Here is a 27,792-nt window from a genome sequence, read left to right as displayed (position 1 = left end):
TTGGAGCTTCAGCATCAGGCCTTCCAATGAATATTCAGGGTTAATTTCCTTTAGGATTGACTGGTTTGATCTCCTTGCTGTTCAAGGGACTCTCTAGAGTCTGCTCAAACACCACACTTTGAAAGCATCAATTCTTCAGTGCTCAGCCTTCTTTATGGTCCAACTCTCACATCCATACATGACCACTGGAAAAACCATAGCTTTGACTAGGTGGACTTTTGTCAGCTAAGTGATGTCTCTGCTTATTAACACACTGTCTAGGTTTGTCATACCTTTCCTTCCAAGGAGCAAGTGTGTTTTAATTTCATGGCTGCAGTCACCATCTGCAGTGATTTTGGAGCCCCCCAAAAAGAAAAACTCTCACTGCTTCCACTTTTTCCCCTTTCATTTGCCATAAAGTAGAGGAACCAGATTTTATGATCTTAGTTTTCTGAATGTTGAGTTTTAAGCCAACTTTTTAACTTTTCTCTTTCACCCTTGTCAAAATGTTCTTTAGCTCCTCTTCACTTTCTGCCGTGAGAGTGGTATCATCTGTAAATCTGCTGCTGTTGATATTTCTCCCAGGAATCTTGATTCCAGCTTGTGACTCATCCAGTCCAGGATTTTGCATGATGTAAGTCCAAAATTCTGATTCTCATTCTTTCTAACCCTGATTTTTCCCTCTACAATTTTTAAAAATGTTTCATTAATTACTTATTTATTGACCACACTGTACCACACATAGGACCTTAGTTTCCCAATCAACACTGAACCCATGTCCACAGGAATGGAAGGTCAGACTCTTAACTACTGGACTGCCAGGGAAATCCGTCCCTTCACAGATTTCTAGGGGATCCTGTTTAGCTCAGGTGTTCCAAACTTTCATAATGATGAAAAGTATATATTATTTCATAATAATGATGGTATGAAGTTTTTTTCATTCATTTATTCAAAGGCCCTTTCAATCTAGGGGTTTTTTGTCCTTCAATTCTGATATATCTTTCTTACATCAATTTTTGGATAATTTATTCTGTGCGATTTTCTTTTTTGAAAAAAGAAGAATATCTATATGTAGATGTCTCAGACTGATTCTGCCTTTCACGTTTCACTCTTTTCCATCTTTTCTTTTAACTTCTGTTTGATTTGCGGAATTTTATTTTCACTGAAGGTTTTTCTTTTTCTCGTTGAATTTCCATCACATTTTAATTTTCACGAGGCCTTTAAAATATTACATCCTGTTCCTGTATCATAAGATGCAGTATTTTATCTTTCTGAGGGTAAGTTTATTGCATAGGTTTTGGGAGCCATTTTTCAGATTGGAGGTCTTTCTCCAGTGTTTGGTGATTCTTGACTGTCTGTTCATATTTAAGAGACAGACACTGAGAAGTGCTGAGGAGGTTCTCTGTTGGTTGAGGTCACGAAGGAGAGGCGTTTCTCCTTTAATTGGGTGGGGAGTCAAATTTCATTGGAGGAACTCTTGTCTCTACTACCATGGAGACCCTTTCCCCTGTTGCTCACTTTTCTGGGAAAGCATCCTCTGGTACATGCCGGACTGTTGGCCTTCTGAAAGAAGGTGGGGGAGAACTGCAGACCGTAACTTAGTCTCCATTCTCATTTCTGAGCCTCACCCCTGCTGCCTCTGCCTCGGTCTGGGTACTCAGTCTGGGTCATATCCCTTCGTGTGCTGTGCTCAGCTGCTGCAGTCATGTCCGGCTCTTTGAAACCCCATGGACTATAGCCCTCAAGGCTCCTCTGTCCAAGGGATTTTCCAGGCAAGAATACTAGAGTGGGTTGCCATGCCCTCCTCCAGGGGATCTTCCCAACCCAGGAATTGAACCCATGTCACTTACATCTCCTGTATTGGCAGGCAGGTTCTTTACCACTAGCGCCACCTGGGAAGCCCATATCCCTTCATAGTTCTTATAAACGGTGTGTATGTTGGCGAGGAACTTTTGAGTGAAAACTTTGATCTACTTGGCTCTCCTCTCCTGCTCCCATTTTAGGATTACGCTTGTGTAATATCTATACTATTATTTATTAAATAGGTCTTTCAAAAGAAAAAGAGAATTGTCATCCTAAACTGAATTACTTTATAACAGGGGAGATACTCTCTTAGGTACCTGGTATATTTTGGATGGTAGGTGGGGCATAGTGTTCTAGAAGACTTAGAGGTCTGCTCTTTCCAGATTAAGCTTGAAATGATGCTCTGAAATGCAGTCACCATTATCTACACTGTTAGAGGTAGAGATGAATCTAAAGATAACTGGCATTCATTGAGTACATAATTACCCAAGACTGTTGGTTTCAGTCGCTAAGTTGTGTCTGACTCTTTGCAACCCCATGGACTGCAGCACACCAGGCTTTCCTGTCCTTCACTGTCTCCCAGAGTTTGCTCAAACTCACGCCCATTGAGGTGGTGATGCCATCCAACCATTTCATCCTCTGTCGTCCCCTTCTCCTCTTGCCCTCAATCTTTCCCAGCATCAGGGTCTTTTCCAATGAGTCAGCTCTTCACATCAGGTGGCCAAAGTATTGGAGCTTCAGTCTAACTCCTTCCAATGAATATTCAGGGTTGATTTTCTTTAGGATGGATTGGTTTGATCACCTTGCTGTCCAAAGGAATCTCAAGAGTCTTCTTCAGCATCACAGTTTGAAAGCATCAGTTCTTTGGCACTCAGCCTTCTTTATGGTCCAAATCTAACATCTGTACACGACTACTGGGAAAACCATAGCTTTGACCATACAGACTTTTGTGGGCAAAGTAATGTCTGCTTTTTAATATGCTATCTAGGTTTGTCATAGTTTTTTCCCCAAGGAGCAAGCCTGTTTTTATTTCATGACTATAGTCACTGTCCACAGTGATTTTGGAGCCCAAGGATATAAAATCTGCCACTGTTTCCATTTTTTTCCCTTCTATTTGCCATGAAGCCAAGACTGTACCAGGTGCTTTATGAGTTATCTCCTGTAACCTTTACAACTTTTTTCTCTATAGAAGATGACAGAGGTTCAGAAAGATTAAAAAGAAATCTTTCAGAGTCACATAGTGTCTAAGATGGAATTTGACTACAATTGTCTTTCTCGATAACAACAACAACTGCTAACATTTGTTGAGGATTTACATTGTATCAGTCTTGAGAGCCAGTCCATAGTTCTTCTGGCACTCTTCTATCAGATATAATTCCAGGAATCTATTGTCACTTCCACTATATAAAGGATTTGATTTAGGTCATACCTGGATGGTCTAGTGGTTTTCCCTACTTCCTTCAATTTAAGTCTGAATTTGGCAATAAGTAGTTCATGATGTGAGCCACAGTCAGCTCCTGGTTTTGTTTTTGCTAACTGTATAGAGCTTCTCCATCTTCGGCTACAAAGAATATATTGATCAATCTGATTTCAGTGTTGACCATCTGGTGATGTCCATGTGTAGAGTCTTCTCTTGTGCTGTTGGAAGAGGGTGTTTGCTATGGCCAATGAGTTCTCTTGTCAAAACTCTGTTAGCCTTTGCCCTGCTTCATTCTGTACTCCAAGGCCAAACTTGCCTGTTACTCCAGGTATTTCTTGACTTCCTACTTTTGCATTCCAGTCCCCTATAATGAAAAGGATATCTTTTGGGGATGTTAGTTCTAAAAGGTCTTGTAGGTCATCATAGAAGCATTCATCTTCAGCTTCTTCAGCATTAGTGGTTGGGACATAGACTTGGATTACTGCAATATTGAGTGCTTTGCCTTGGAAATGAACCAAGATCATTCTGTCATTTTTGAGACTGCACTCAAGTACTGCATTTTGGACACTTTTGTTGATTATGAAAGTTACTACATTTCTTCTAAAGGATACTTGCCTACTGTAGTAGATATAATGGTCATCTGAATTAAATTTGCCCACTGGAATTGGCTGTGGGGAGAACTGGGTCTTGCTCTGGTGGGCAAGGCCGTGCTCAGTAGATTTTTAATCCAATTTTCTGCTGATGGATGGGGCTGTGTTCCCTCCTTGCAGTTTGGCCTGAGGCCAAACTTTGATAAGGGTAATGGCAACCTTCTCCAAAAGGACTTATGCCAGCATGCCACGCCTCCCAGGACTGCCACTATCAGATTAGATCTGACAGACAGGTGCCAAGAGAAATATGGATGGAAGTTTGCAGCATTGTGCAGAAGATGGTGATCAAAACCATCCCCAAGAAAAAGAAATGCGAAAAGGCAATATGGTTGCCTTACAAATAGCTGAGAAAAGCAAAGGAGAAAAGGAAAAACATATCTATCTGAATGCAGAATTTCAAAGAATAGCAAGGAGAGATAAGAAAGCCTTCCTATGGCTAACAAACACATGAAAGATGCTCAACATCACTCATTATCAGAGAAATGCAAATCAAGACCACAATGAGGTATCATTTCACACCAGTCAGAATGGCTGCAATCCAAAAGTCTGCAAGCAATAAATGCTGGAGAGGGTGTGGAGAAAAGGGAACCCTCTTACACTGTTCGTGGGAATGCAAACTAGTACAGCCACTATGGAGAACAGTGTGGAGATTCCTTAAAAAATTGCAAATAGAACTGCCTTATGACCCAGCAAGCCCACTGCTGGGCATACACACCGAGGAAACCAGAATTGAAAGAGACACATGTACCCCAATATTCATTGCAGCACTGATTATAATAGCCAGGACATGGAAACAACCTAGATGTCCATCAGCAGATGAATGGATAAGAAAGCTGTGGTACATATACACAATGGAGTATTACTCAGCCGTTAAAAAGAATACATTTGAATCAGTTCTGATGAGATGGCTGAAACTGGAGCTGATTATACAGAGTGAAGTAAGCCAGAAAGAAAAACACCAATACAGTATACTGACACATATATATGGAATTTAGAAAGATGGTAATGATAACCCTGTATGCGAGACAGCAAAAGAGACACAGATGTATATAACGGACTTTTGGACTCAGAGGGAGAGGGAGAGGTGGGATGACTTGGGAGAATGGCACTGAAACATGTATACTATCATGTAAGAAACGAATCACCAGTCTATGTTCGATACAGGATACAGGATGCTTGGGGCTGGTGCACGGGGATGATCCAGAGAGATGATATGGGGTAGGAGGTGGGAGGGGGGTTCAGGATTGGGAACTCATGTACACCCGTGGTGGATTCATGTCAATGTATGGCAAAAGCAATACAGTATTGTAAAGTAAAATAAAGTAAAAATAAAAATAAAAAAATACGGAACTATCTGAAAGACTTCATTATAATATCCAGACTCTCAGTATCTATCAAAAGTATGCCTGTTTCTGGGCCACCGCCTAGTGTATCATGCAGAGTATTTTATTGCTAACATAAAAGGTTTATATAATGTTCATCAGAAAAGCATAATAAGAACAATAATAAATCTCACATAAGATTGAAAAATAAATAAAATAAAAAAAGAAGCCTTCCTAAGTGACCAATGAAATAAATAGAGGAAAACAATAGAATAGGAAAGACAGAGATCTCTTCAATAAAATTAAAGATACCAAGGGAATATTTCATGCAAAGATGGACACAATAAAGGACATAAATGGTATGGGCCTAACAGAAGCAGAAGATATGAAGAAGAGGTGGCAAGAATACACAGAAGAACTGTACAAAAAAAGGTTTTAATGACACAGATAACCACCATAGTGTGATCACTCACCTAGAGCCAGACATCCTGGAGTGTGAAGTCAAGTGGGCTTTAGAAAGCATTACCACGAACAAAGCTAGTAGAGGTGATGGAATTCCTGCTGAGCTATTTCAAATCCTGAAAGATAATGCTATGAAAGTACTGCACTCAATAGACCAGCAAATTTGGAAAACTTAGCAGTGGCCACAAGACTGAAAAAGGTCAGTTTTCATCCCAATTCCAAAGAAGGGCAATGCCAAAGAATATTCAAACTAGGGCACTCATTTTACATGCTAGCAAGGTAATGCTCAAAATCCTTCAAGCTAGGCTTCATAGGACATGAACTGAGACCTTCCATATGTACACACTGGATTTAGAAAAGGCAGAGGAACCAGACTGCTAACATCCATTGGATCACAGAAAAAGCAAGAGAGTTCCAGAAAAACATCTACTTCTGCTTCATTGACTATGCTAAAGCCTTTGACTGTGTGGATCACAGTCAACTGTGGAAAATTTTTAAAGAGGTAGGAATACCAGAACACCTTACCTGCCTCCTGAGAAGTCTGTATGCAGGTCAAGAAGCAACAGTTAGAACTGGACATGGAACAATGAACTGGTTCCAAATTAGGTAAGGAGTACATCAAGGCTGTATACTGTCACCCTGCTTATTTAACTTATATGCAAAATACATCATGTGACATGCCAGGCTGGATGAAGCTCAAGGTGGAATCAAGTTTGCTGGGAGAAATATCAATAACCTCAGGTATGTAGATGACACCATGTTAATGGCACAAGGCAAGAGGAACAAAAGAGCCTCTTGATGAAGGTGAAAGAGGAGAGTGAAAAAGCTGGCTCAAAACTCAACATCTAAACAACTAGGATCATGGCAACCAGTCCCATCACTTTATGGCAAATAGATAAGGAAAAAAAAATGGAAATAGTGACAGACTTTATTTTCTTGGGCTCCAAAATCACTGTGGACAGTGACTGAAGCCATGAAATTAAAAGATGCTTGCTCCTTGGAAGAAAAGCTATGACAAACCTAGACAGCATATTAAAAAGCAGAGACATCACTTTGCCCACAAAGGTCTGTATGGTCAAAGCTATGGTTTTTCCAGTAGTCATGTACCGATGTGAGAGTTGGACCATAAAGAAAGCTGAGCGCTGAAGAATTGATGCTTTTGAATTGTGGTGCTGAAGAAGACTCTTGAGGGTCCCTTGGACTGCAAGGAGATCAAACCAGTCAATCCTAAAGGAAATCAACCCTGAATATCCATTGGAAGGCTTGATATCGAAGCTCCAATACTTTGGCCACCTGCTGTAAAGAGCTGACTCATTGGAAAAGACCCTGATGCTGGGAAATATTGAGGGCAGGAAGAGAAGGGGACAGCAGAGGATGAGATGGTTGGATGGCATCACTGATTCAAGGGACATGAGTTTGAGAAAGCTGTGGGAGATAGGGAAGGACAGGGAAGCCTGACGTGCTGCAGTCCGTGGGGTTCGAAAGACTCAGACACAACTGAGCAACTGAACTACAGCAACAACAAAAATCCTGAGAGCCCCAAAGCTTGCTTCTCATTTGCCTAGTTGTCCTGGGGCATATCAATGGCGAGTCATAAAATAAATTCCTGTATAACTAAAGTGTCCATCTTTTGTGGAAACAACTTATTTTTCCCTGAAATTATCTGGAAGCAATGTTGTTTTTTTTTTTAAATAACACACTATTTTACCCACTTTTCCTATATTCTCGTTATATGACTCTCTTATACAAAGTCTTTTCTTTTTAGACAACTCACTCTCTTTTTACTCTGCAGTTGGAAAAAGTGACTCTAATTTTCCAACAAGAAGGCATTCGTTATAGCCAAACCATAGCGGGAATATATTATGCACTGTTCTTCAGGTCTCCCTTGTTGAAATCCAGGCTCATGTCTGCTTGTGTGGCTTTGTTGGTTCCCAGGTTAACAGACTGGGACTGAGACTGCATCGTTTTCTGGTTTGATCTATGACATATTCAGTTCAGTTCAGTTCAGTTGCTCAGTCGTGTCTGACTCTTGGCGACCCCATGAATTGCAGCATGCCAGGCCTCCCTGTCCATCACCAACTCCCAGAGTTCACTCAGACTCACGTCCAGCGAGTCCGTTATGCCATCCAGCCATCTCATCCTCGGTCGTCCCCTTCTCCTCCTGCCCCCAATCCCTCCCAGCATCAGTCTTTTCCAATGAGTCAACTCTTCGCATGAGGTGGCCAAAGTACTGGAGTTTCAACTTTAGCATCATTCCTTCCAAAGAAATCCTAGGGTTGATCTCCTTCAGAATGCACTGGTTGGATCTCCTTGCAGTCCAAGGGACTCTTTATTGACTTGAAGCTGCACGTTTACTCCTTCTCCGAGAAAAACGGTTATGGGGGAGAACATAAAACAGACTCTGGTTTTGGGGTAGATGCTCGGGAACAGGGGGTTTCCTGAGGCTTGATCACGCCTTTGCGTATGCCAAGCCTCCTTCCTCATGACCTTTGCCATGGGCGGAGTTCCTCACACTGGCCCCCGGCGCTCAGCCTTCTTCACAGTCCAACTCTCACATGACCACAGGAAAAACCAGAGCCTTGACTAGACGGACCTTAGTCGGCAAAGTAATGTCTCTGCTTTTGAATATGCTGTCTAGGTTGGTCATAACTTTTCTTCCAAGGAGTAAGTGTCTTTTAATTTCGTGGCTGCAGTCACCATCTGCAGTAATTTTGGAGCCCAAAAAATAAAGTCTGACATTGTTTCCACTGTTTCCCCCTCTATTTCCCATGAAGTGATGGGACCCGATGCCATGATCTTCGTTTTCTGAATGTTGAGCTTTAAGCCAACTTTTTCACTCTCCTCTTTCACTTTCATCAAGAGGCTTTTTAGTTCCTCTTCACTTTCTGCCATAAGGGTGGTGTCATCTGCATATCTGAGGTTATTGATATATCTCCCGGCAATCTTGATTCCAGCTTGTGCTTCTTCCAGCCCAGCGTTTCTCATGATGTACTCTGCATATAAGTTAAATAAGCAGGGTGACAATATACAGCCTTGATGTACTCCTTTTCCTATTTGGAACCAGTCTGTTGTATTACATGTTCCGAAATTTGCAGGGCAGTTGTGGGTCAATACATAATAATATGGTTAAGAGCTTGGCCTCTGTGGCCACAAGCCTACCTCTGAACACCAGTTTCTCCAAGTTTTTTTCTTCTTCTTGACTCTGTGGCCATGAACAAGTTCCTTCACATATCTGTACCTATTTCCTCGTCTATAAAATAGGGCTAATGATAAGATATCATGGGGCCATTGAGAAGATTGTTGTTCTACTGTTGTTCTTGTCCTTTTTAGCCTTTGTTTGTTTAATGTTTTGGTTAAGCTCATGTCTTTTAGGCCCCAACAGTTTTAAGGCTCACGATGACCAAGGAGTTAAGCGCATTCCAGGAGAAAGTGGCCCAGGTCCCTACAGGTCCTTGGACCAGTCAGCGAGGGACTTCTGTACCTTGAAGGTAGGCTCGGGTCTGCAGTCCTTGTCCACAAGGAAGAACCTCAGAAGAAGAGAACTCAGGCCGTTCACCCTGAGCTGTAGAGTCTCTCAGGGGGAATGAGACAGGCTGGGACCTGGGTCCCTCCACTGCAGTGCTGCAATGCTTGGACACAGCTCTCCTCAAGCAACAAAATTCAAAGAAACTATATGGGACTGAAAATAACATGCTCACACAGTTGGAAAAATTCGGGACAAAAGAAACAGAGAGACCAAAAAACCCAACTGCCACTGCTGAAGAGCCTAGAGCAAAACCAGGGTACTGCACATGCTCCCTGAACACAGCATCACCTAAGCCATCCCTGGACACACCCCTGCCTTCACCCCATATAAGGAACCAGCTTGTCCGCCCCCTCCTTGGGGAGTGAGCGAGTGAAGGAAACTGGTTTGTTCTCCCTCTTATGTGCTGCAGCGGGGTCCCTATAAAGTTTGCCTGAAAAAAAAAATAGTATATTATTTTTAATACACGTCACCATGCTGAATTTTAATAAGCGCATGACAGCAGCTAGCTCTCATGATCACTGGTGATATCTACAGCCCTTTAATGAATCCTTACTGCAGACCAGGTACGGTGCTCAATGCTGGACATGCAGTGTCTCCTGTAATCCCCATGACATGGTAGCCCGTTTCCAGATGAGGGGATTAGAGTTGGGGGAGCTGAAGAGGATTTTCCCTGAAACTGATGAGGCTGAGCTTCAGGCCTCCTACCTGAACAGAGCCCTGAGAGCTGGGGGTGCTGGGACATGCAGGGTGGGGGTTGGGGAGGAGCCAGGCTAAGGTCAGAAGTACTTCCGTTAAGTGATTCTGGTAACTGCCTAGAGTTCTCACAAAAAAGGGATCCTTTTTACCAAGTCCTCAGTGAATTGTTTCAATGTTGATCATGCTAAATGTTCATTTTGGGATCTAATTTTGTGAGATGTTTCTTTTCTGTAAGAGGGTCCTTAAGTTTATGAGCTTCAGTCCCCCAAACCCGGATTTGATGCTCAAAAGAGGTGCATTTGGTTTTACTTTTAATTTCTGTTCCACATTGTATCCTTGCTAGATTGATTTAAGCTACACAAAGTCACTTTACAGGAATGGAGAGAATCCTCAAATTGAAAGGCTCATGGTAGCTTGGAATTAGACTGTCTAGCTGCCTATACTTAGTAAGGCGTAGGGTTTGGTGAAGTCTTAATGGGCTTCATCAATACAAGTTTAAAAAGTCTTGCAAGTAACCTTCCTCTTACAGTGAGTAGTGGTTTGATGTCTCTTTTATAATCTATGAATCTCCTAGAAAAGTGGTAAATTGGCAATATATTTCTGTGCTCTGTTTGAACCTTTGATTTGCAAGAGTGATTTCAACATAATTTTCCTTTTGCAGAGCATGACTGCTGAAGCAAAACAAAACCCAAAGATAAACAGCCTTCATAGGTTTGACCACGATAGATTTTCCAAAGCAAAGAATAAAACATCAAAATGTCCGCTCAGTCGTTCCTTGTCCTTAAGAATCCTGGGGAGAATCAGATCATCTGAAATAGAAACTCTGCTATTTTTACACCCAATTGCAAACTGGGAAGTTGCCAGGCTTTGGTCTCAGCAATGAGTCTTCCCAGGAACTGGGTCTAGAATTTATTTATACTTTACACTTTGGAGAAAGGTACACTCTGAGTCATTTCAGCTTTGGGTACTTTTCCTTTTTTTGAAGAATCTTTGAAATTAGTTTTTGATATTTCTGGTCTCCTCCACCTAGAAAGACAAGGCAGCAGGGGAGTGAAACTGGCCAGAACCTCCCCTGGCGGGGCATCACCAGTGTTAATGAATGGACAATGGGAGGCGTAGGTCGGTGAACCGTGCTTGGTGCTTGATGGCAACTCAGATCGGTGGCTGGCGTGCCCCCCAAAGCGGAGTTGGGTGCAGACACTTTAGATCTAACTTAAAATCCATCTCCTGGGCAACAGACAATGCCAAAATATAAAACTGTGCGCCGCCTTATGTTGTTTAATGCAGGACTCCAGCAGCACGGTGTGGACACACGCTCCCCTCACACAGAGGTCGCTGAGCTGTCACAGACGTCTTAGCAAATCTTCTCTTGGCCACTAACATCTTCCCTTCATATGGCCATTCTTTTTTTTTTTTTTTTTTTCATAGATGAACAAGAGAAAGGCTTAACAGAATTATTATGCATCACTGAGAACAAGGGCCTCTTCCCAGGTTCCGATATAATCTTTTTTTTTTTTTTTTGCCATGGTGCATGTGATCCTAGTTCCCTGACCAGGGATCAAATCCGGGCCCTGGGCCCCCTGCAGTGGGATCATGGAGTCTTAACCACTAGACTGCCAGGGAAGTCCCTCCAGTATATTCCTGTATGTTGTCTACACACACACACACACACACACACACCCATCTCCAAAACACAGTGAGGCAGGGGACAGGAACAGAACTTGCGTCAGAAGCATTTATTTACATTCAATCACCAGCAACACCAACCCACTTTCACTATTGGTAGAATCCCAGATGGCTTATTAAACCAGTAGGTTCTCTGAAAATTGCTGCACGGGACAAGGCTGAATCGTCTTTTGCCAATGAAGCTGCTGGAGTAGAGGTTACAGTGTGGACTGGTTTTACTGGGGGTGGGCATGACTAACAGAAGGAGAGTGAGTGAAGCTGCGTCTGAGGGAAGGCTTCAGTCATTGTGATGTGAATCTAATCTGCTCGTGCTACGCCAGTAACTTGCTTCTGGCTTCTATTAATGTGGGTTGTTAGGAGTTACAGGAGCCGGGATGACGCCGGGCAGGCGCTGCCAGGCAGCTTCTCTGTCCACCTCAGTGTCTTCATCTCACCAAGTGCAGGGATTGCATCAGTGAAAGTGTGTGAACATGGCCCAGCCTGGATCTAGGGACGCCTTCCTGCATCCTGGTTCACTTCCAGGAAGGGATAGGCACAGAGGTCTTGGTTGTTATTTGACTGTAGCCTCCAATCAATTCAGAGGAGAAAGGAGACTGAACAGGCTAGCTCAAAAGGCAGAGAGAAAATGGCTTAAACGTTAAATTAGTGCAATGAACTAAATGTCAATTACCTTTTGAAATTAAACAAGTAGGTAGGTTGAAATATTTACCAACTGGTGTGTACTAGCTGTTGCAAATTAATGAAATAGCTTATGGTTCTTAAATAGCGATAAGGGAGCTTCCTTCCAAGTGTCAAAATTATAAACAATTCAAAAAAAAAAAATAAGCCCTCTTTGCTCAGTTCCACACATATTTACTGAGCACCTGCTCTGGGCTTTTATGGGTTACTCTGTGCCCTAATTTTAGTTTTAGTTTCAGGCATTGTTTGACCTTTGGGAACCTGTCACATCTAAATTTGGGGGCTGCCTCTCTTCTGGTATAAACAATTGAAAATCCACGGTTATATAAGGTGGTGAATTTCTTCATTAAGGAGGCCATAATCAGGGCTCCCTTTATGACCTTTCTTATTTTAATTCCTTTAGGATGAGGTTAAGATTTTCCCTTTCCTGGAACAGATTCACTGTAATGAAGATTATTCATTTATTCATAAATAACATTTAATGAACATCTAAGTATATACAAGAGCTCCATATTTGCCTTTTACAAGGTTTCTGTAAGACTCAATGAGAAATTTATGTGACCCCACTTTAAAAAAAAGTAAACTGCTATATAGAGAGGAATGCTATTTTTATTACATACCTGAATGAGTCACAAACGCATTCAACTGCTCCCAAATACAGCAAGTTAGTTATCTGGGTCTATTTTCTTAAAGTTGTAAGAGTAGCTACCACTTAGTACGATTGGTATGCTTCATAACATTTCATTTAATCCCTACAATAACCTTAGAAGGTAGGATTTCTCTGCCTCCTAGAAGATGAGGAGACATGAGGTCAAGTGATCTGATGAAGGTCCTGTATTTAGACAGAACTGGGCTTTGGATCCAGACCTATTCGTGAACTCATTCTATTCGATAATGCACATTCATTTTTATAGATGATGTTGTGCTTCAAGTGTATTAGCGTCAAGGCACATTGACATTATGAAAAATCAAGCAGTTTCAAGACTACCCAGCAGAATCACAACTTCTTGATCACGGAGTTGTCTGTGTGAACAGCAGCTGTGGCGCTGGGCTATGCCGTGGCTCACCCTGCAGCAGGCTGGGCCGCTCGCCTGCACTTCATAGCCTAGTGTGATTTTTGCCTTGGGTTTTTCTGTCTTTCCCCTCGTCCTGTCACTTCTCTCCGATGTTCTTGTGCCTGTGATGTGTTGCGGACTAACACACCAAACAACTAGAGCGGTGGTTCTCAAAGTCGTGTCCACAACCCACCTTGCGAGCTAGTTTAAATGCTGATGCTTGGGTCCCCTTCATTCCCAGATGTTCTTATTCAGCAGCTTTGGGAAAGTGAGGCCCAAGAACTGCTGCCCTAGGAGTAAAGAACACGTGGTTTGTGACTGTAAGTAATGTATTCTCTAAGTAGTGTCTGTATTTGTCACCTTTCCAACGTTCATCTCAGGCCTGGCTAGCTGGGATTCCTGGAGATACACCCATGGCAGAAACCTGCCATCGGAGAGGCTACGTAATTGCAGTGACTGAACTTCATTTTTCTTCACTTACTGTAAAAAATGCTAGGCTTATTAAATAAAAGTCACGAAAGAGCCTAAAAGTACCACAAAAATGCACCCTCACCCCTAAAGCCTTGCTTCAGTCTGTCGAAGCTCTAGGTTCCTTTTCCCTTAAAGGCCGTGGGTGTGAGTCCTGGTGCCTGGCCCAGTACCTGGCTCCTGACAAACCCCTAGCCCGCGTGAGCCAGAGTTTTGCCCTCATCTGTGAAGTGGGGAGAGAGCTGCCTACTTCTTAGGGGTGTGGGAGCTTCTGAGAGATGTATATGCAAAGTTCCAAGTAGGCTGACATGCGGTCGAACTTTAACAATGAACTTTCCATAGGACTTCTAGCTGTAACTAGCACGCAGGAGTCTGGTGGCTCTGTGAGGGGCCAGGCTTCAAGTGTGCTCAGCCCAGTGCACTAGAGGTGAGCGCAGGCGCGTCTTCCCGGGCAGTCTGTCTGCGAGAGATACAGTTTGCACCTTGTGGGCCCTGTTCCCACTCTGGCTGCAGAAAACACCATCGGGGGATAAAAGAAATCAGGACTCTGCTCTTTCATCTATTAGAGACAAACCCTAATAATGAAGTGCGATTACCTCAGCAGAAGAAACAGGCATACTAACATGAAAAAACACATTTTATTGCACTTAAGTTATAAGAAAATAAAATTTCTAAGTGAATCAAACCATAGACACAATCCCTTTAAAGGTTGTTTTCCTCCATCATGTCAGGTTGTTACATAACTAAAATTAACTCACTTGAATCTGATTGTTTTAAATCAGACTATAAATAAAACAAACAAAAAATAAACAGGAGGAGGAAAAAAAAATCACTAGGATACAGTGTTAAACCACTTTCACAGTTCAGCTTGAGTTGTGGCTCCTGGAAAATGAGGCAAACCATTTGACTTTTCCATTCATTTCGCTTGTTTGCACGTGATGCCTTTACTACAAAAACTGGATGGTTTCTGCTTTGTCAGTTACTCAGAGCAATAAAACTGTAACAGTTGTTTTCCCAAATACTGTAAAACACTAAGACTGACCAGCAACTTTATTTTAATTTTGCATTTTATATATTTTTAAAATATTTTTGTCAGTTTTACTATGCACGTTCATCCATTCACCACAGCCCTCAAAAAGAAAAGTTTCTCCACAGAACAGGCAGCAACAGCTCTGTTCCAAGGAATGTGTTTTAATTTTTGCCCAGATAAAAGAAAATAAGCTTTGCACACACTCTCAATTCTTTACTTGCAGGCAAACTTCACTCTTTATTTTCTGAAACTCTCCCATTCTCAGCCTCTTAGAGGCACAGATGGTTCAAGTTTCAGTGGCAAAAAGTCTTTTTTTTTTTTCCGTAACCAAACTAGAGCAAATTTGGAATTCAGTCTGGGACTAAAACGTCACAGCAGAAAAAAAATAAAAAAAAATAATTTGCTTTTTTTTCTTTCTTTCATTTAGCAGCATAAATAAGTTTGGCCACTGGGAGTACAGTACAGGGGTGGGACACGATCCCATATTTGAAGACCTACTTCTAGCACCAGCATCAAGAATTAAATCCATCTCGGGACTCACAGAACCCAGGACAACTTGCCACCTTTGAGCAACTAGGCATTAAAGAGTGTATGTGGAAGCGACAGGAATAGATTAACAGAGGCTAATACTGTGATTGATTGACATTGGCAATGGTTTGGCAAAAAAAAAAAAAAAAAAAAAAAAGCTTTTCATGATAACTGTACAAAAACAATTCACAGTAATTTTTTTCCTTTTTAGCTTTTCCACTCCAGAAAAATAACTCTTTTGTTTCAGATGCTCTCTGGTGAGACAGTCCACCGGTACTGTGTGGGTGTTATTGCAGCTTCTTTCTAGGTCTCAGTGGTAAAAGAACAGGCCAGCAGAATCTGTGACGACGTCTCAGCAGTAACGCTGCCCAGCGACCACTGGAGAAGAAAATAAAGAAATAATTGCACCTGGTTTGATTTCGAAAGTCTCGTGTTGCAAAGCTGCCCTCAGTCCAAAGTGAAGCCTCTTCCGGGAAGAGCCGGCAGGCGCCTCTCTTGCCAGTTGCGGGTGGCCATCGCTTCCTCCTTTCCTTCTGCGTCTGTAGGTCTTTTCGCTCTGTTGCCCCAAGCCAACATCCTGCACCACTGAGAACAAGGGATATTTTTTCTTTTTCTTTTTTCTTTTTTTCTTTTGCAGGGGAAGGGCAGGGAGTCTGTCGCCTAGGTGTGGGGACAATGCCCCCTCTCCTGCTCTTCACTTCATGTCCACGTCGAAATCCAGCACCAGCAGCTTGGTCTCCTCCGTCCCGTTGCGGCTCCCGACAGCACACACCAGCTTTGTGTTCGAGGCTCTGATCCGCCACACAACTCCCCCGCTCCCCCCACTCTCCAATGTGACTAGGTTGCGAATAAATTCACCCGTTTTCAAGTCCCAGAGTTTTACAGTTCCATCATCTGAGCTGGTAATTACAAAGTTCTTGTTGAACTGTAAACAGGTCACAGCACTCTGATGCTTGTTGGGACCTAGGCAAAACCAAAGGAATTTCATTACTGGTTAGAAATCATGGTTTCAGGTCAGTTAGACTGTAATTTGTGGAATCTACACTGGAACACACAATAAATGAAATATTTTAAACACTGCACATTTAGAAACTGCGTTCTGAGTATTTTAGAATCAGCAGGGATGTAGGAAAATCTGGTAGCTATTTGTAAGTGAAGTGTTGGTCTTTGAGGGTTCTGTCTTTCAGGAAGCGTGGTTCACTACCAGGCACACGTCATGTGTTCTGGTTGTGTTGAAGAAGCCCATATTCTGCTTGTGGACCATCTACTATACTACCCTACCACTCTGAACTGACCAATCAAGGGCAAAGGCTGAATGGACCCTATTCCAAAACTCTGAGAAAGAGACAAAAGTTGCCAATGAGAAAAATGCTGCAGTACCACCTACCAAACGGCCTCACTGAGAACTGGCACTTTCTAAGGGCTCTGACCAAGGAAAAGCAGACAGTCACGACAGAAGAGGCCAGCAGCGGCGTGCCGCGTTTAGCGCTAGTGGCTTCAGACGTCTCCTCCTCTAGTTGAGCGGGCACCGTGATTCCCCCCCATCCTACTTAAGCAGATGGTTAAGGGTCTAAGTCAAGGCCAAAGCAATTTCCTATCAGATTAGAGAGGCTTCTCCCCCTACCCCCACCCCCAGTAAGGCAGCTCTTTAATTTAAAATTGGACTACAAATTCAAAATAAATGATCACTCAACAAATACTCAACAAACCAGCATGCTGCTTCTGTGTATCACACCTAAGATCTCTCTTCACCTTGTTCTTTCAGGTTAGGTAGAGTTAACCATACATGTAGGAAGTGATGAAACACTTTTATATTAAAAACACAATTTAAAACACTTTCTTAGGGCAGCCTAGTTCTGTCAGTTCAGAGTGGAAATGCTCATAAACTTTTCTAAAATCAGTTTTCATTTTGTATGAGGTTAATCATTCTGTGACACAAAGGTTTCACATTTCTCTTTTGACCAACTATCTCATTTCTAAGGAATGCAACTGAAGGTGGGCAGCCAGTATTTACCTTGCAATGTTTGTAAACACTGTCCTGTTTTGATATCCCAGATTTTAACTGTAGAATCTGCATTCCCAGAGACAAGAATGTTGTCTTTGAGTTCCATTCCACTTGTTAACGACTGGTGTCCTGTTAGCGTGTGAATGCAGTTCCCTGTCTCCACATCCCAAACACGGATTGACGTATCAAGGGATCCACTCACCACATGGATGCCATCAAACTACAACAGACACAGTTTATTAGACTAGAAGTGTGGGTATTCTTGATTATTATCTATTGACCTTAATCCTAAAAAGGGAGGGGAGCAAAGCATGAGAAACAGATAATGCCAGGAACAAAATGAGGTACCAGGGTAAGCTGCATGCAACCGAACGACTCCCCAGTGCATGTTCTCAGAAGCTTCTATCAGAAACGCGAATTTTTCATGACCAGTGGCCTCAAACTAGATGCAGAAACAATTTTTAAAGAAGCACAATGAACGTATTATTGTCAGACCATCTGGCCACACTTAGGAGCTACATATTATGAATGATTCGATATGGACTACCATTGGAGTTTTACTTCCCAACAGGAAGGTGAAACTACTGATGTGGTTTATGATACAAGGTGTGCTTATCAACATCTACGGCACGGAAAGAGCTAGAGATAACTCTCATGATACTTCAAAGTAAGTTCCATTAAACTGTATGTAAAATAAAAATTTCACTTACAGGAACCTAATGCTAGGTAGGAACTGTGCCAACAGATAATCAATCTAGAATTAGAAGTGGTGGCATTTTGATAACCAAAGCAAACTATCTATGGTACTCTTCTCCAGCTTCCCAGCTAGACCAGAAGTCAACAAACATCTACCAATTCCCAGATCGATTTAAAGTTCCTACCTATTTTCTCAATCTAAGAGGTTTATTTAAATGAGGCTGTTATATTCATTAAGGTTCTGAACACATCACAAAACATACAGACAACTGCAGCCAATTCCCTCTCCTCCAAATTAATAACCTTTTCTAAGTTAACGGCCATCTTTATTTTATGTCAATATTTCATGACATAGACAGAATCCCATGAAGAAACAAATACTCCAAGGACAGAACTGTGAGCCCTAGGACCATGTACTAATTTGCTGATCACTAGTGGGCAGTAATTGGTAAACAAGCTATGTAAGTATTACTAATAGCAAATACAGCTGACCCTTGCACAACATGGGTTTGAACTGGGAGAGTCCACTACACTTAAAAATTTCTTTCGCTCAATACCTACTATGTTACTACACAGTCCCAGGTTGGCTGAACTCTTGGATGTGGAACTGCAGACACTGAGGGCCAAGTTATGCAAGGATTTTTGACTGGAGTGGTGGTGGAGGGTAGTGTCTCTACACTGTTCAAGAGTCAACTGTATTTTTTAATGGAAAATGCTGTCTTTCAGGAAACAAAACAAGACCTATTTTTTAAACCTGCTAATAATCTAGTTATTTATGTCAAAATATGGCAATCTATTCTAGGATATCAGGTTCAAACAAAAACAAACCAAAAATGTTTAAGACAAATTTCCTTCTTTATGACCACAACCCAGCAGCCCTGTGGCAGCAGAGCAGCTTTGTGCCCAAAGCTCCACTTCCACTTTGAATGGGGGCAGAATCACAATTACATGGTCCGTCAACTTCCAGCTATCAAGGCAACAGGGCAGCTTCTGGCCAAATTAATCCTGTGCTAAGGAGTTTATTAAAATCCAGGCTATTTTCCTATGAGACTATCTCCCCATTAACTAACAGGAAAATTTAGAGCCCCAAAATCTCAGGTTCTAAGACCAATATTTATATTTTAGAGGAAGATGACTCACAGAAAAATGGAAACAAATCATTTAAATAATTTCAACATGTATGCTTTCTTCGTGCCAATTTTAAAGTAAATGTAAACAGCAGAATAATTCATCTGTTTTGGACTGTACTGGATCAGCAGTCTGACAGTGATTATGGACTAAGACAGTATTATGACTGGTTACAAGAGCACCACAGGAGCGAGCGCGCGCAGCCTCTTACCTGCAGTGAGTAGACCCTGTTGGTGTGGCCCTGCAGCGTATGCAGACAGGTCTCTGTCTCTGGGTCCCACACCTTCACCATGAAGTCATACGCTCCGCTCACAACCCTCCTGCCATCATACTGAACGCAGCGGACTGCTGCTACATGACCCATCAGCACGTGTAAACACTGGCCTGTCTCAATGTCCCAAACCCTAAGCGTGGCATCTCGAGAACCGCTAACGACTCTGCGGGTGTAACAGGAAAAAATGTATGAGAGCTTAAAATCATGGGAAAACAATACATAAAAAGTCAGTGGCCATTAAAACTTTTCTTTTTCTTAAGCAGAAACCACCTGTTTTCAAAATAAATACATGCTATGTCAAACCTCATGTGCTATATAAACACATGAAAGTTGAGTTACTTTGCTTGGGACGGGAAGTTGGAAAGCCTTGGATTCTGCCTGTTTGGTTCCCCCACCTATGAGGGACCCAGGAGCACCTTGGTGTCCTGCGGTTTGAAAACTACTGTATTATAGCTAGATGCAATGAAGATGAAGCAGAGGAAGATAAAGATAAAAAATTAGTAGAACACATGGCAAACTCAAAATACATACAAGATCTTGATTTTAGAAATAAGATGCCCGTGTGCATAGTATGTATAAAATGTTAATAGGTAGTAACATTGATATTCTGAAAAAGTTCAATTTTTTCCTTATTCTTTCTGCCATTTCCCCAAATTTTAATAGGAACACACATTACCTTTATGACTAGGGAGAAAATTCAATAGAAGTGTCTCAACAAAACAAGCCAGAATTTGGAATTTAAACTGCTAAAGATATGTGCTTTATATCATGTACTCTGGTTAAAATAACCAGTTTTAAATAGGTCCTCAAACAAAGGTTGCTTGTGCTTATATTTTAAAATATTCAATAGGCTACGAGGGCATTAAGATATAGAGATTTTTAGAAGATACACATGTAGAGGCAACAGAAATCCCTTAAAATTTTGACCCAAGATTATTAAAGTGATACTCTTCCGTAAACAAGAGTGATACAAATACTGTAATCACCTTTGGATTACAAAGGAGAGCTGAAAACTCAGGTGTCTTTAATGTTATTCCTAAGAGATAAAGAAAGACCACTTTCCATGTTTGGAAGAGTAGAAAATGGAAGCATTGAGACATTTAAGTCAGAACATACTGAAAACTGAATTGCAAGGTCTCTTGATACTAACTCCCCCAATTTTAACAGTAGAGCACACTGTTCAAAGCAGATTCAAGTCACAAGTGAAAAAGGTACTTTTCTTGATGTATTACAAATCTTGAGTGAAATATGTCTAATGAAATGGTTCTTAATAAAGAATGCCATGGACAGAATGAACAGTAAAAACCGGAGTGGATTCACTGTAAGGACCCTTCAGAGAGACTTTTTCTGACAAAATAGGTAAGAAATCACATCTGTTTAACAGGAGTACCATGAAGACACGCCAATGGAAAACAAAAAGGACTTTTAATAGGAGGGCTCTGTAGCAGGAAATAAAAGCAACAGCAAAGATACTGAGAAGAAAAAGGCTAGCATTGGCTGAAACTATTCTGAAAACTGGATTTCTTCCTTAACTCAGGGTGCAACAGAAGGCTCCCAAAGGCTCGTGGTCCTACCATAATCAGAGGAGGTTCTCTGCCAGCTGTGTGCAAGGTGACCAAATATGAAAGCTCAGTCACCAGTTCAGGTGACAGGTAATGGCAATGAGTTAAAACCTCGCTCAGCTTTTGCCTGGACACAGGGGAGACAATGGAGAGGGGGAAGGGTGATGGGTGGGTAACTAGAGAGACTCAGAGGCTTGAAGCCTGAATAACTGAATTTGTCCTCCCAACAAAAATATATCCTCCTACCTCAAATATTTTTTTTAACATGATGAGTCATCAAAGATTTAGGACAATGAAGTCTAAGGTTCCATCAAGATCACAGAACGAGGCGTTTCAAAGTGGAAGCCAACACCACCATTAAATGAGGAAGGAGACTTAATGCCAACTGCCCGATTTTAAGGCAATACCCCACTGCTTTCCTAGCAGACAAACATCTGAAGCTGAATAATTGAAGTCTAATTTACGAGCACATTAGCACTCACCCTCTACTAGACACAGTAAGTATTGTACAACCGGACTCTGCACAACGGGCCCCAAGTTCACAAGTAACAGAGGAAGAATTCCCAAGCTCTACAGGACGTCCCCTACCTTTTTTCATGGAGGTGCATACAACGCACAGTGGAAGTATGACCATACAAGGTGTGTATACATTCTCCCGTCTCTGCATTCCACACTTTGAGAGTCCGATCTGTGGATCCACTAATGATGATATTGTCTCTCATCTGTGATGACCATACTCCACCTGTGTGTCCCACTAATGTCCTCAGACACTGCAAAAACACTTAAGATGATTACTTTGAGGTAGAAAGAAAAACAATGTAAATACCATTTTAGTAGCTCATTAAAATCTGGACTAAAGTTATTTACTCAATTGGAATGTCAGCATATCAGAAAATAATTTTCACACCAATATAACATGATCCCATCACTATTTTGTTTGCTTTATTTACTTGGCAGCATTGCATTTTATACACACACACACAATTTAGGAGCACGGATGTAGAAAGTAAACCTTTCTGGCTAAAGTATGACAGCTCTGGCCTGGCCTCTTTGATAATAATACTAAAATTGCAACTTGGTTTCTTCCATGGGAATGGATTCAATGAAAGAATGCCAACAGGGTTGGGTGTGGCTACATAGCACATTTCATCTGAATCTGCCCCAAGGCAATAGTTAGGAGCCAGGCAAGGCACTTCTAGACAGGTAAAGACAGACATTAAAACTCTGAAATAAATCCAAGACTAATACTACACTATGGAAATATGGAACTGTTTTAAAAAATTGTAACATCTGACTTGGAATATTTAGAAGATTTCTGCCCAAGAATCAACATTTTAAAACACAGATTTTCCCCCTGCCAACACTTTCTTCTATTATTTTTTAGGTGGTCAATTACTTAATTCACAAAAATATTTTCCAACGGACAGATAAAAATAAGTATTCAGAAGAGAATCCTTAAAGAGTTACATTGTATGCAGTGAGCCTGGACTGCTTTGTTTTCTTCAAACTCTTATTTAACTAAACAGCCCGCTTTAACTTCTAACTTATAGGGTTTGAGATAAATCAAAATTAACATGATTTATTTAACGTTTAAACTATAGTTAGGTTCTCAACAAAGTTTCAAAGGAAAAATACCCCTCAATCATCTTTTAGAAAAAGACTAAAAAGGAAGGAGGTATAACTTAAATGGTTAATAAAAGCGGGAAAAATTAGGTAAAAAAAAAAAAAAACCCACACCACGACATCTGTAAAATCTTAACCTACAGTTACAAACAGAGACCAACTATTTAAATGAAGAAGAAACTAATGACATCCCCACCGTGAGAAAAATCATTTCCATGCCAAAAAAAAGCTAAATTAGAAGCTCTGATACTTGCTATCAAACTAAGCTAGAGTCAAAAACAAATCTCTTGTTTTCATCTCACTAGTTGATCCTCGCAAAGAATATGCACCACATAGTGACGTTATGAAGTGCAGAAAGAAGGAAACTCACTTTGCCTGTGACCGCTGACCAAACTTTTAAAGTGTTGTCATCAGAGCCACTAACGATTCGGTTGCCACAGAACTGTAGGCATGTGATCACATGGTCATCATGTCCCTTCAGCACCTACAACACAGATGTGCATATCAGAAACACGCTAAACACCGGCGGAAGAAGATGGGGCCACGAGTAGCAACAGGAATGCACAGTCTACTTCTAGAACAAAAATTTACACACAATACGAAGTCTCCCTCCTGGCAGATGAATCAAGGATCAAACATTTTATTTCCATATTCTACTACCTATATATGAGACATCAACTACTAAAATCAGTCAAAACCTCATCAAGATGGTCTGAATGCAGATGTCTTTTATACCATCTATTTCATCTTTTTAAACAAAAAGAATATGCACTTCAGCTGTGCAATTTTGACACACAAAAAGAAAAGCACCTACTAAGTGCAGAAAGACAATACTCACCAACCTTTTCAACTTAAAAAGTCTGTCATAACGTGTATGTATTAATACAAAATGTCTCCCCAAATTGCTTTTATTCCAGTTAAAAAATATAGCCAAGAATTTCAAGCATTTTTGCCATTCTTTATATACTTGAAATGTTATAAGGCAGAAAATCAGAATTGGGCTTAAATTTATAAAATTAAAACACACAAAAATTACCAAACAAGCCCCTCAAACATGGGCATTCCTCAAAAAATCATGCTTGGTCAGAGAGGGAACAAATTCTTAGGTATAAGTATGACACAAAATTCAACAGGATATTCAGAAATTTTCATTTACATGCAATAGATAGAACAGGTAAATCAACTCATCTTTTATTCAAGTACAATTAGTCGTCAATTTTATTCAAGTACAAAGTACAATTAGCTGTCAGACTAGAGAAAAATTAGTAAAGAGGAACACTGTCAGTTACATTTTCTGTTTTAAAAATATATTGTTTTCCTTCTACAGAAGACGGGCTGTCAAATTATACGGCCTGCCAGTAGTGAAAGAGTACACTGTGTACTAATAGCACTGATTAACGGTTTCTGTTACAGAGTGCACTGCGTTCAGTTACCTTAGGAGACTTGAGTTCTCCTCGCCTCCAGTTCGTATCAATTCTGTGCTGTCTGATGTATGCACTTTTCCAAGGACTATGTATGAAACCTGGTTTTATTACTTTTCTTCTCTTGATGTGCAACGGTTCATCAATACCTAAAATTTGGAACATTTAAAGAGTATAATTGCCTTTACCAATAATACAAATTACACATTTTATAATGTATCTCATTTTCTCCTATGCCCAAAACCACTGAGATGCAGAACCCGAACACTGTTATGACAAAACAATCATGTAAATTTTGCATTCTGTATGGCATGTTGTATGTTAACTATTTAATTTCTTAGAATAATTCTACAACATGTTGGTGAGGATGTGCATAAATTGGAACCCTTGGGCAATGCTTGTGGGAATGTAAAATGATGTAGCTGCTATGAAAAACAGTATAGCGATTCCTCAAAATAAACATAAAATTACGACAGGACCCAGCAATTCCACCCTGGATATAGCACCCAAAAGAACTGGAAGTAGGGACTTGAACAGTTATTTGTCTACCCACGTTCACACCATCATTCTTTATAACAGCCAAGAGGTGGAAGCAACCCAGTGTCCACTGATGGCTAAATGGAGGGAAAAAGTGGTATATACATACAATGGAATGTTTAGCCTTAAAAAAGGGGGAAATTCTGACACGTCTGGATAAATCTTTAAGACATTATGCTAAGTGAAATAAGACAGTCACAAAAAGACAACTATTGTATGATTATATTTACATGAGGTCCCTAGGGCAGTCAAATTTATAGAGACAGGAAACAAAAAACGGTGGTTTCCAGGGCTATGGGGAGGAGGAATAAGGAGCTTCTGTTAAATGGGCATGGAGCTGCAGCTGGGAAGATGATGAAGTTCTGGAGATGGATGGTTGTGATGGCTGCAGGGCCAAGTGCAATGTCAGTGGACTGAATGCCACTGCAACACACACTTAAAAATGGTGAAAGTGATAAATTCTATTTTATGTATAAATTATCACACGTTTTAAAAAGGTCATTAAAACAATGATTCTATGAGAGCAAGTACAGCAAGCATAATTAATCCTACTTTATGATGACTTGAGAAGGAAGGGTTTCCTGGTCAGTCCAAGCCACAGACAGGGCAGAGGCAGGATGAGAAACCTGCCAGCCAGGATCTTCACCTCCCAGCTTTGCTAACCATCAGTGCTGCCCACTCCACTATGGTCTCCATGAAGTGGAAGAGACCCGACAGTGCATCTGTCTTACCGTCTACGATTCTTTCTTAAAAAGTTTGCTTGTCGAAGGCAAATAATATTTTACCATAGTTTTCAAAAATAATATTTTTCTAGATGCCTGCTGGAAAAAACATGCTCTTTCTTGAATTAATATGGATGATAGCTCCATGGTAGGAAGATTATGGGAGTGATCTAGCACGTAAGAGGTGCTTAATAAATATTTGTGGAAGAAATGAATAGACTACAATTTGAGTATTTAATTGCTAACTTAATTTGGGGGCTATGTTCATACTGCCTTCATCTTGATTGTCTCACTGGTGACTGATTCTACTGGAGACCAGGAAGCAAATCAGATACATGCAGTGTTAGTTCCGGTGCTCATTAAAGGACTTAGTGCCGAGATTTGGCTCATCTGAACATGCAGAATAACCAGTGGAGTTTATACATGCAGGTGGATGCAAATGAAGATGCAGTCTTGATTCCTTGATAGGCAGCCAAAGTTCTTTTTTAAGTTGATTCACCACTTTATTCTACAAGCACATAAAACTTACTGTTTTTTTGTTGTGTTTTGTTTTCAGAATCACTCTGCTTTTTCGAACCATAAACATTTTCTCTCTGTGATTTTGAACCTTACCCTCTTCTTTGCATTTTTCTCTCCAGAGAAGGTTGTCTTCAGCCAAAATTCTCCAGTAGCGGCAAGTCTGAGCCGCCTGCAGCAGGTCTTTGGGTTCCAGGAATGAAAGCACATAAAGTGCCAGCTATGAAAAGAAAAAGCATAGCATACCACGCACCTCTTTTTAATTAGAAAACATTCTCCATAGGATAAAGTGCTTATAGATAAATGTAACATCATTTTACATTCTAGTTACTAGTACTACGGAAAGGCAGTACTTTCTAATATTCAATTTTAACAAATACACACCAGATTTTAAAATGTCCTGTTGATTTTTATGAACTTGACCCTAGTAACTCCTCACCCCTTCAAGGAATACTTATTAAACTCCTCTGCCTTTTCTCCTGCCTTTGCTTTGTGAGCCCCGACTCAAGAATTTTATCAAATCTATTTATATATTTTTTTACTTTATTAGTTCTTTAAATGTTAACTTTTTCTGTCCTTACTAAAATATAATTTCACTTAAAATGAGATTCCTATATACTCTGTGTGGCATGATTTCAGAATCCTTTGAAAAGACATAATTCATAGTTCTTTATCATATCAAAGTGTTTATATCAGAATGATGAACTTTTCAAACACTCACACCCTTTACTTGTAAATGACAAAGGCTTATAAAAGTGATTGGGTTCTAATTCCTTTATATTGCTTATGGGGACTTTCTTGATGGGCCAAATAGGGCTGTGTATTTGAGTTAGGTCTTTGACATATCATTGATTTAAAAATTTTGTTTATAATACTTGCAAATCACCAATTTATTTCCAGTGTGTAAAGTCAAGTCGAATAAATAAAAGAGGAGGAAAGGGGGAATGACAGCTTCTGACTATACTCATTTAATTAGCCTCACAAATCACATAAAAATTGAAATTATGATGTTAGGATAGAATGAACTAAACAGCAAAAAAGCTGGCTTTTCATGTAAACTAACTTTAGAGTAAGACAAATTATCATTTAAAGGGCCTAGGCTCATATTGGGAGTAAAAACATATTCTGAATAATTTTTTTATGTTAAAGAGGAATTACATAAAATAAATTATGCTTTCCCAGTGACTTTTTATATAGAGTTCATCATTAATCACATATTTATTGAATATATTCTTTATAGAAAGTATTTCAACCAGTCAGTATTCAATTTAATACTCCTATTGACAAATGACAGTGAAAAAATTTTTGTGGAATAATTATTTTTGGTCTATCAGAAAAGACCATTCAGTATTATACATGGAAATTCATTTAAAATAAAAAAGCATAACTATATTCAAAAATCTATATATGTGTATGTGTTCACATATATATATATACACACATATACAAATACACACATATAATTTGATATTTTTAATGGATATCCATAAACCACTTAATTTTGAAATTATCAATCAATCAAAGCCTAGGCAAGTTTCTTAGTGTCAGTCTAATATCACACTATTAGTCTTCTATGTGAAATTGACATTTAACATAGAAACTATCAGGTACAAAGTTATACTTGTGGAAAAGAAATGATACTTAATGCTCAAGATATTTAGTCAAATGAAAGTCTATACTTTAGTAATCCAATTGAAGCTGAAAACAGGCAATTTACAGAAACATTCAATGGATCTTAAATGCTAAGGAACAAATCCAGAGTAGCTCAGATTTCAAAGGTTTATCTGCAAATTAACACACAAAATTTCCTTTATTACTGGTGATTAAGATATCATCTAGTCCAGTGTCTGAATGCATTAAAAAGAAATGTAAAGAAACACTCAAGTGGTAAAGAAAGTTGAAGTACTAACTCCATAGGTAACTGGCACCCATTCCTTTTGAAACAGCAAAGGCCCTAACTCAACGATGAACTTCAACTTATTAAATGCTTGTCTATTCCACCAAA

At 40.3% G+C, this 27,792-nt stretch overlaps 1 protein-coding gene across 9 annotated transcripts in view; it reads right to left on the bottom strand.

Moving 5' to 3' along the window:
- Positions 1 to 14,364: 14,364 nt before the first annotated feature.
- Positions 14,365 to 27,792, bottom strand: part of FBXW7 (F-box and WD repeat domain containing 7) — a 224,254-nt gene continuing 210,826 nt past the window's right edge. For all 9 annotated transcript variants that reach the window (XM_069556702.1, XM_069556700.1, XM_069556696.1 and 6 more), the window contains 7 exons: positions 25,884 to 26,007; positions 24,025 to 24,161; positions 22,962 to 23,075; positions 21,557 to 21,738; positions 19,344 to 19,569; positions 17,318 to 17,528; positions 14,365 to 16,266 (listed from right to left, as the gene is read on the bottom strand). In XM_069556702.1, coding sequence (XP_069412803.1) covers positions 15,998 to 16,266; positions 17,318 to 17,528; positions 19,344 to 19,569; positions 21,557 to 21,738; positions 22,962 to 23,075; positions 24,025 to 24,161; positions 25,884 to 26,007 — 1,263 coding nt within the window. In that variant the 3' untranslated portion in view covers positions 14,365 to 15,997. The remainder of the gene's footprint in view (positions 16,267 to 17,317; positions 17,529 to 19,343; positions 19,570 to 21,556; positions 21,739 to 22,961; positions 23,076 to 24,024; positions 24,162 to 25,883; positions 26,008 to 27,792) is intronic.

Source organism: Ovis canadensis, chromosome 17 (assembly GCF_042477335.2).
Source record: "Ovis canadensis isolate MfBH-ARS-UI-01 breed Bighorn chromosome 17, ARS-UI_OviCan_v2, whole genome shotgun sequence".
Classification (NCBI taxonomy): Eukaryota; Metazoa; Chordata; class Mammalia; order Artiodactyla; family Bovidae; genus Ovis; species Ovis canadensis.
The sequence above is the reverse complement of the archived record's forward strand: the minus strand, read 5'-3'. Positions and strand labels throughout refer to the sequence as shown.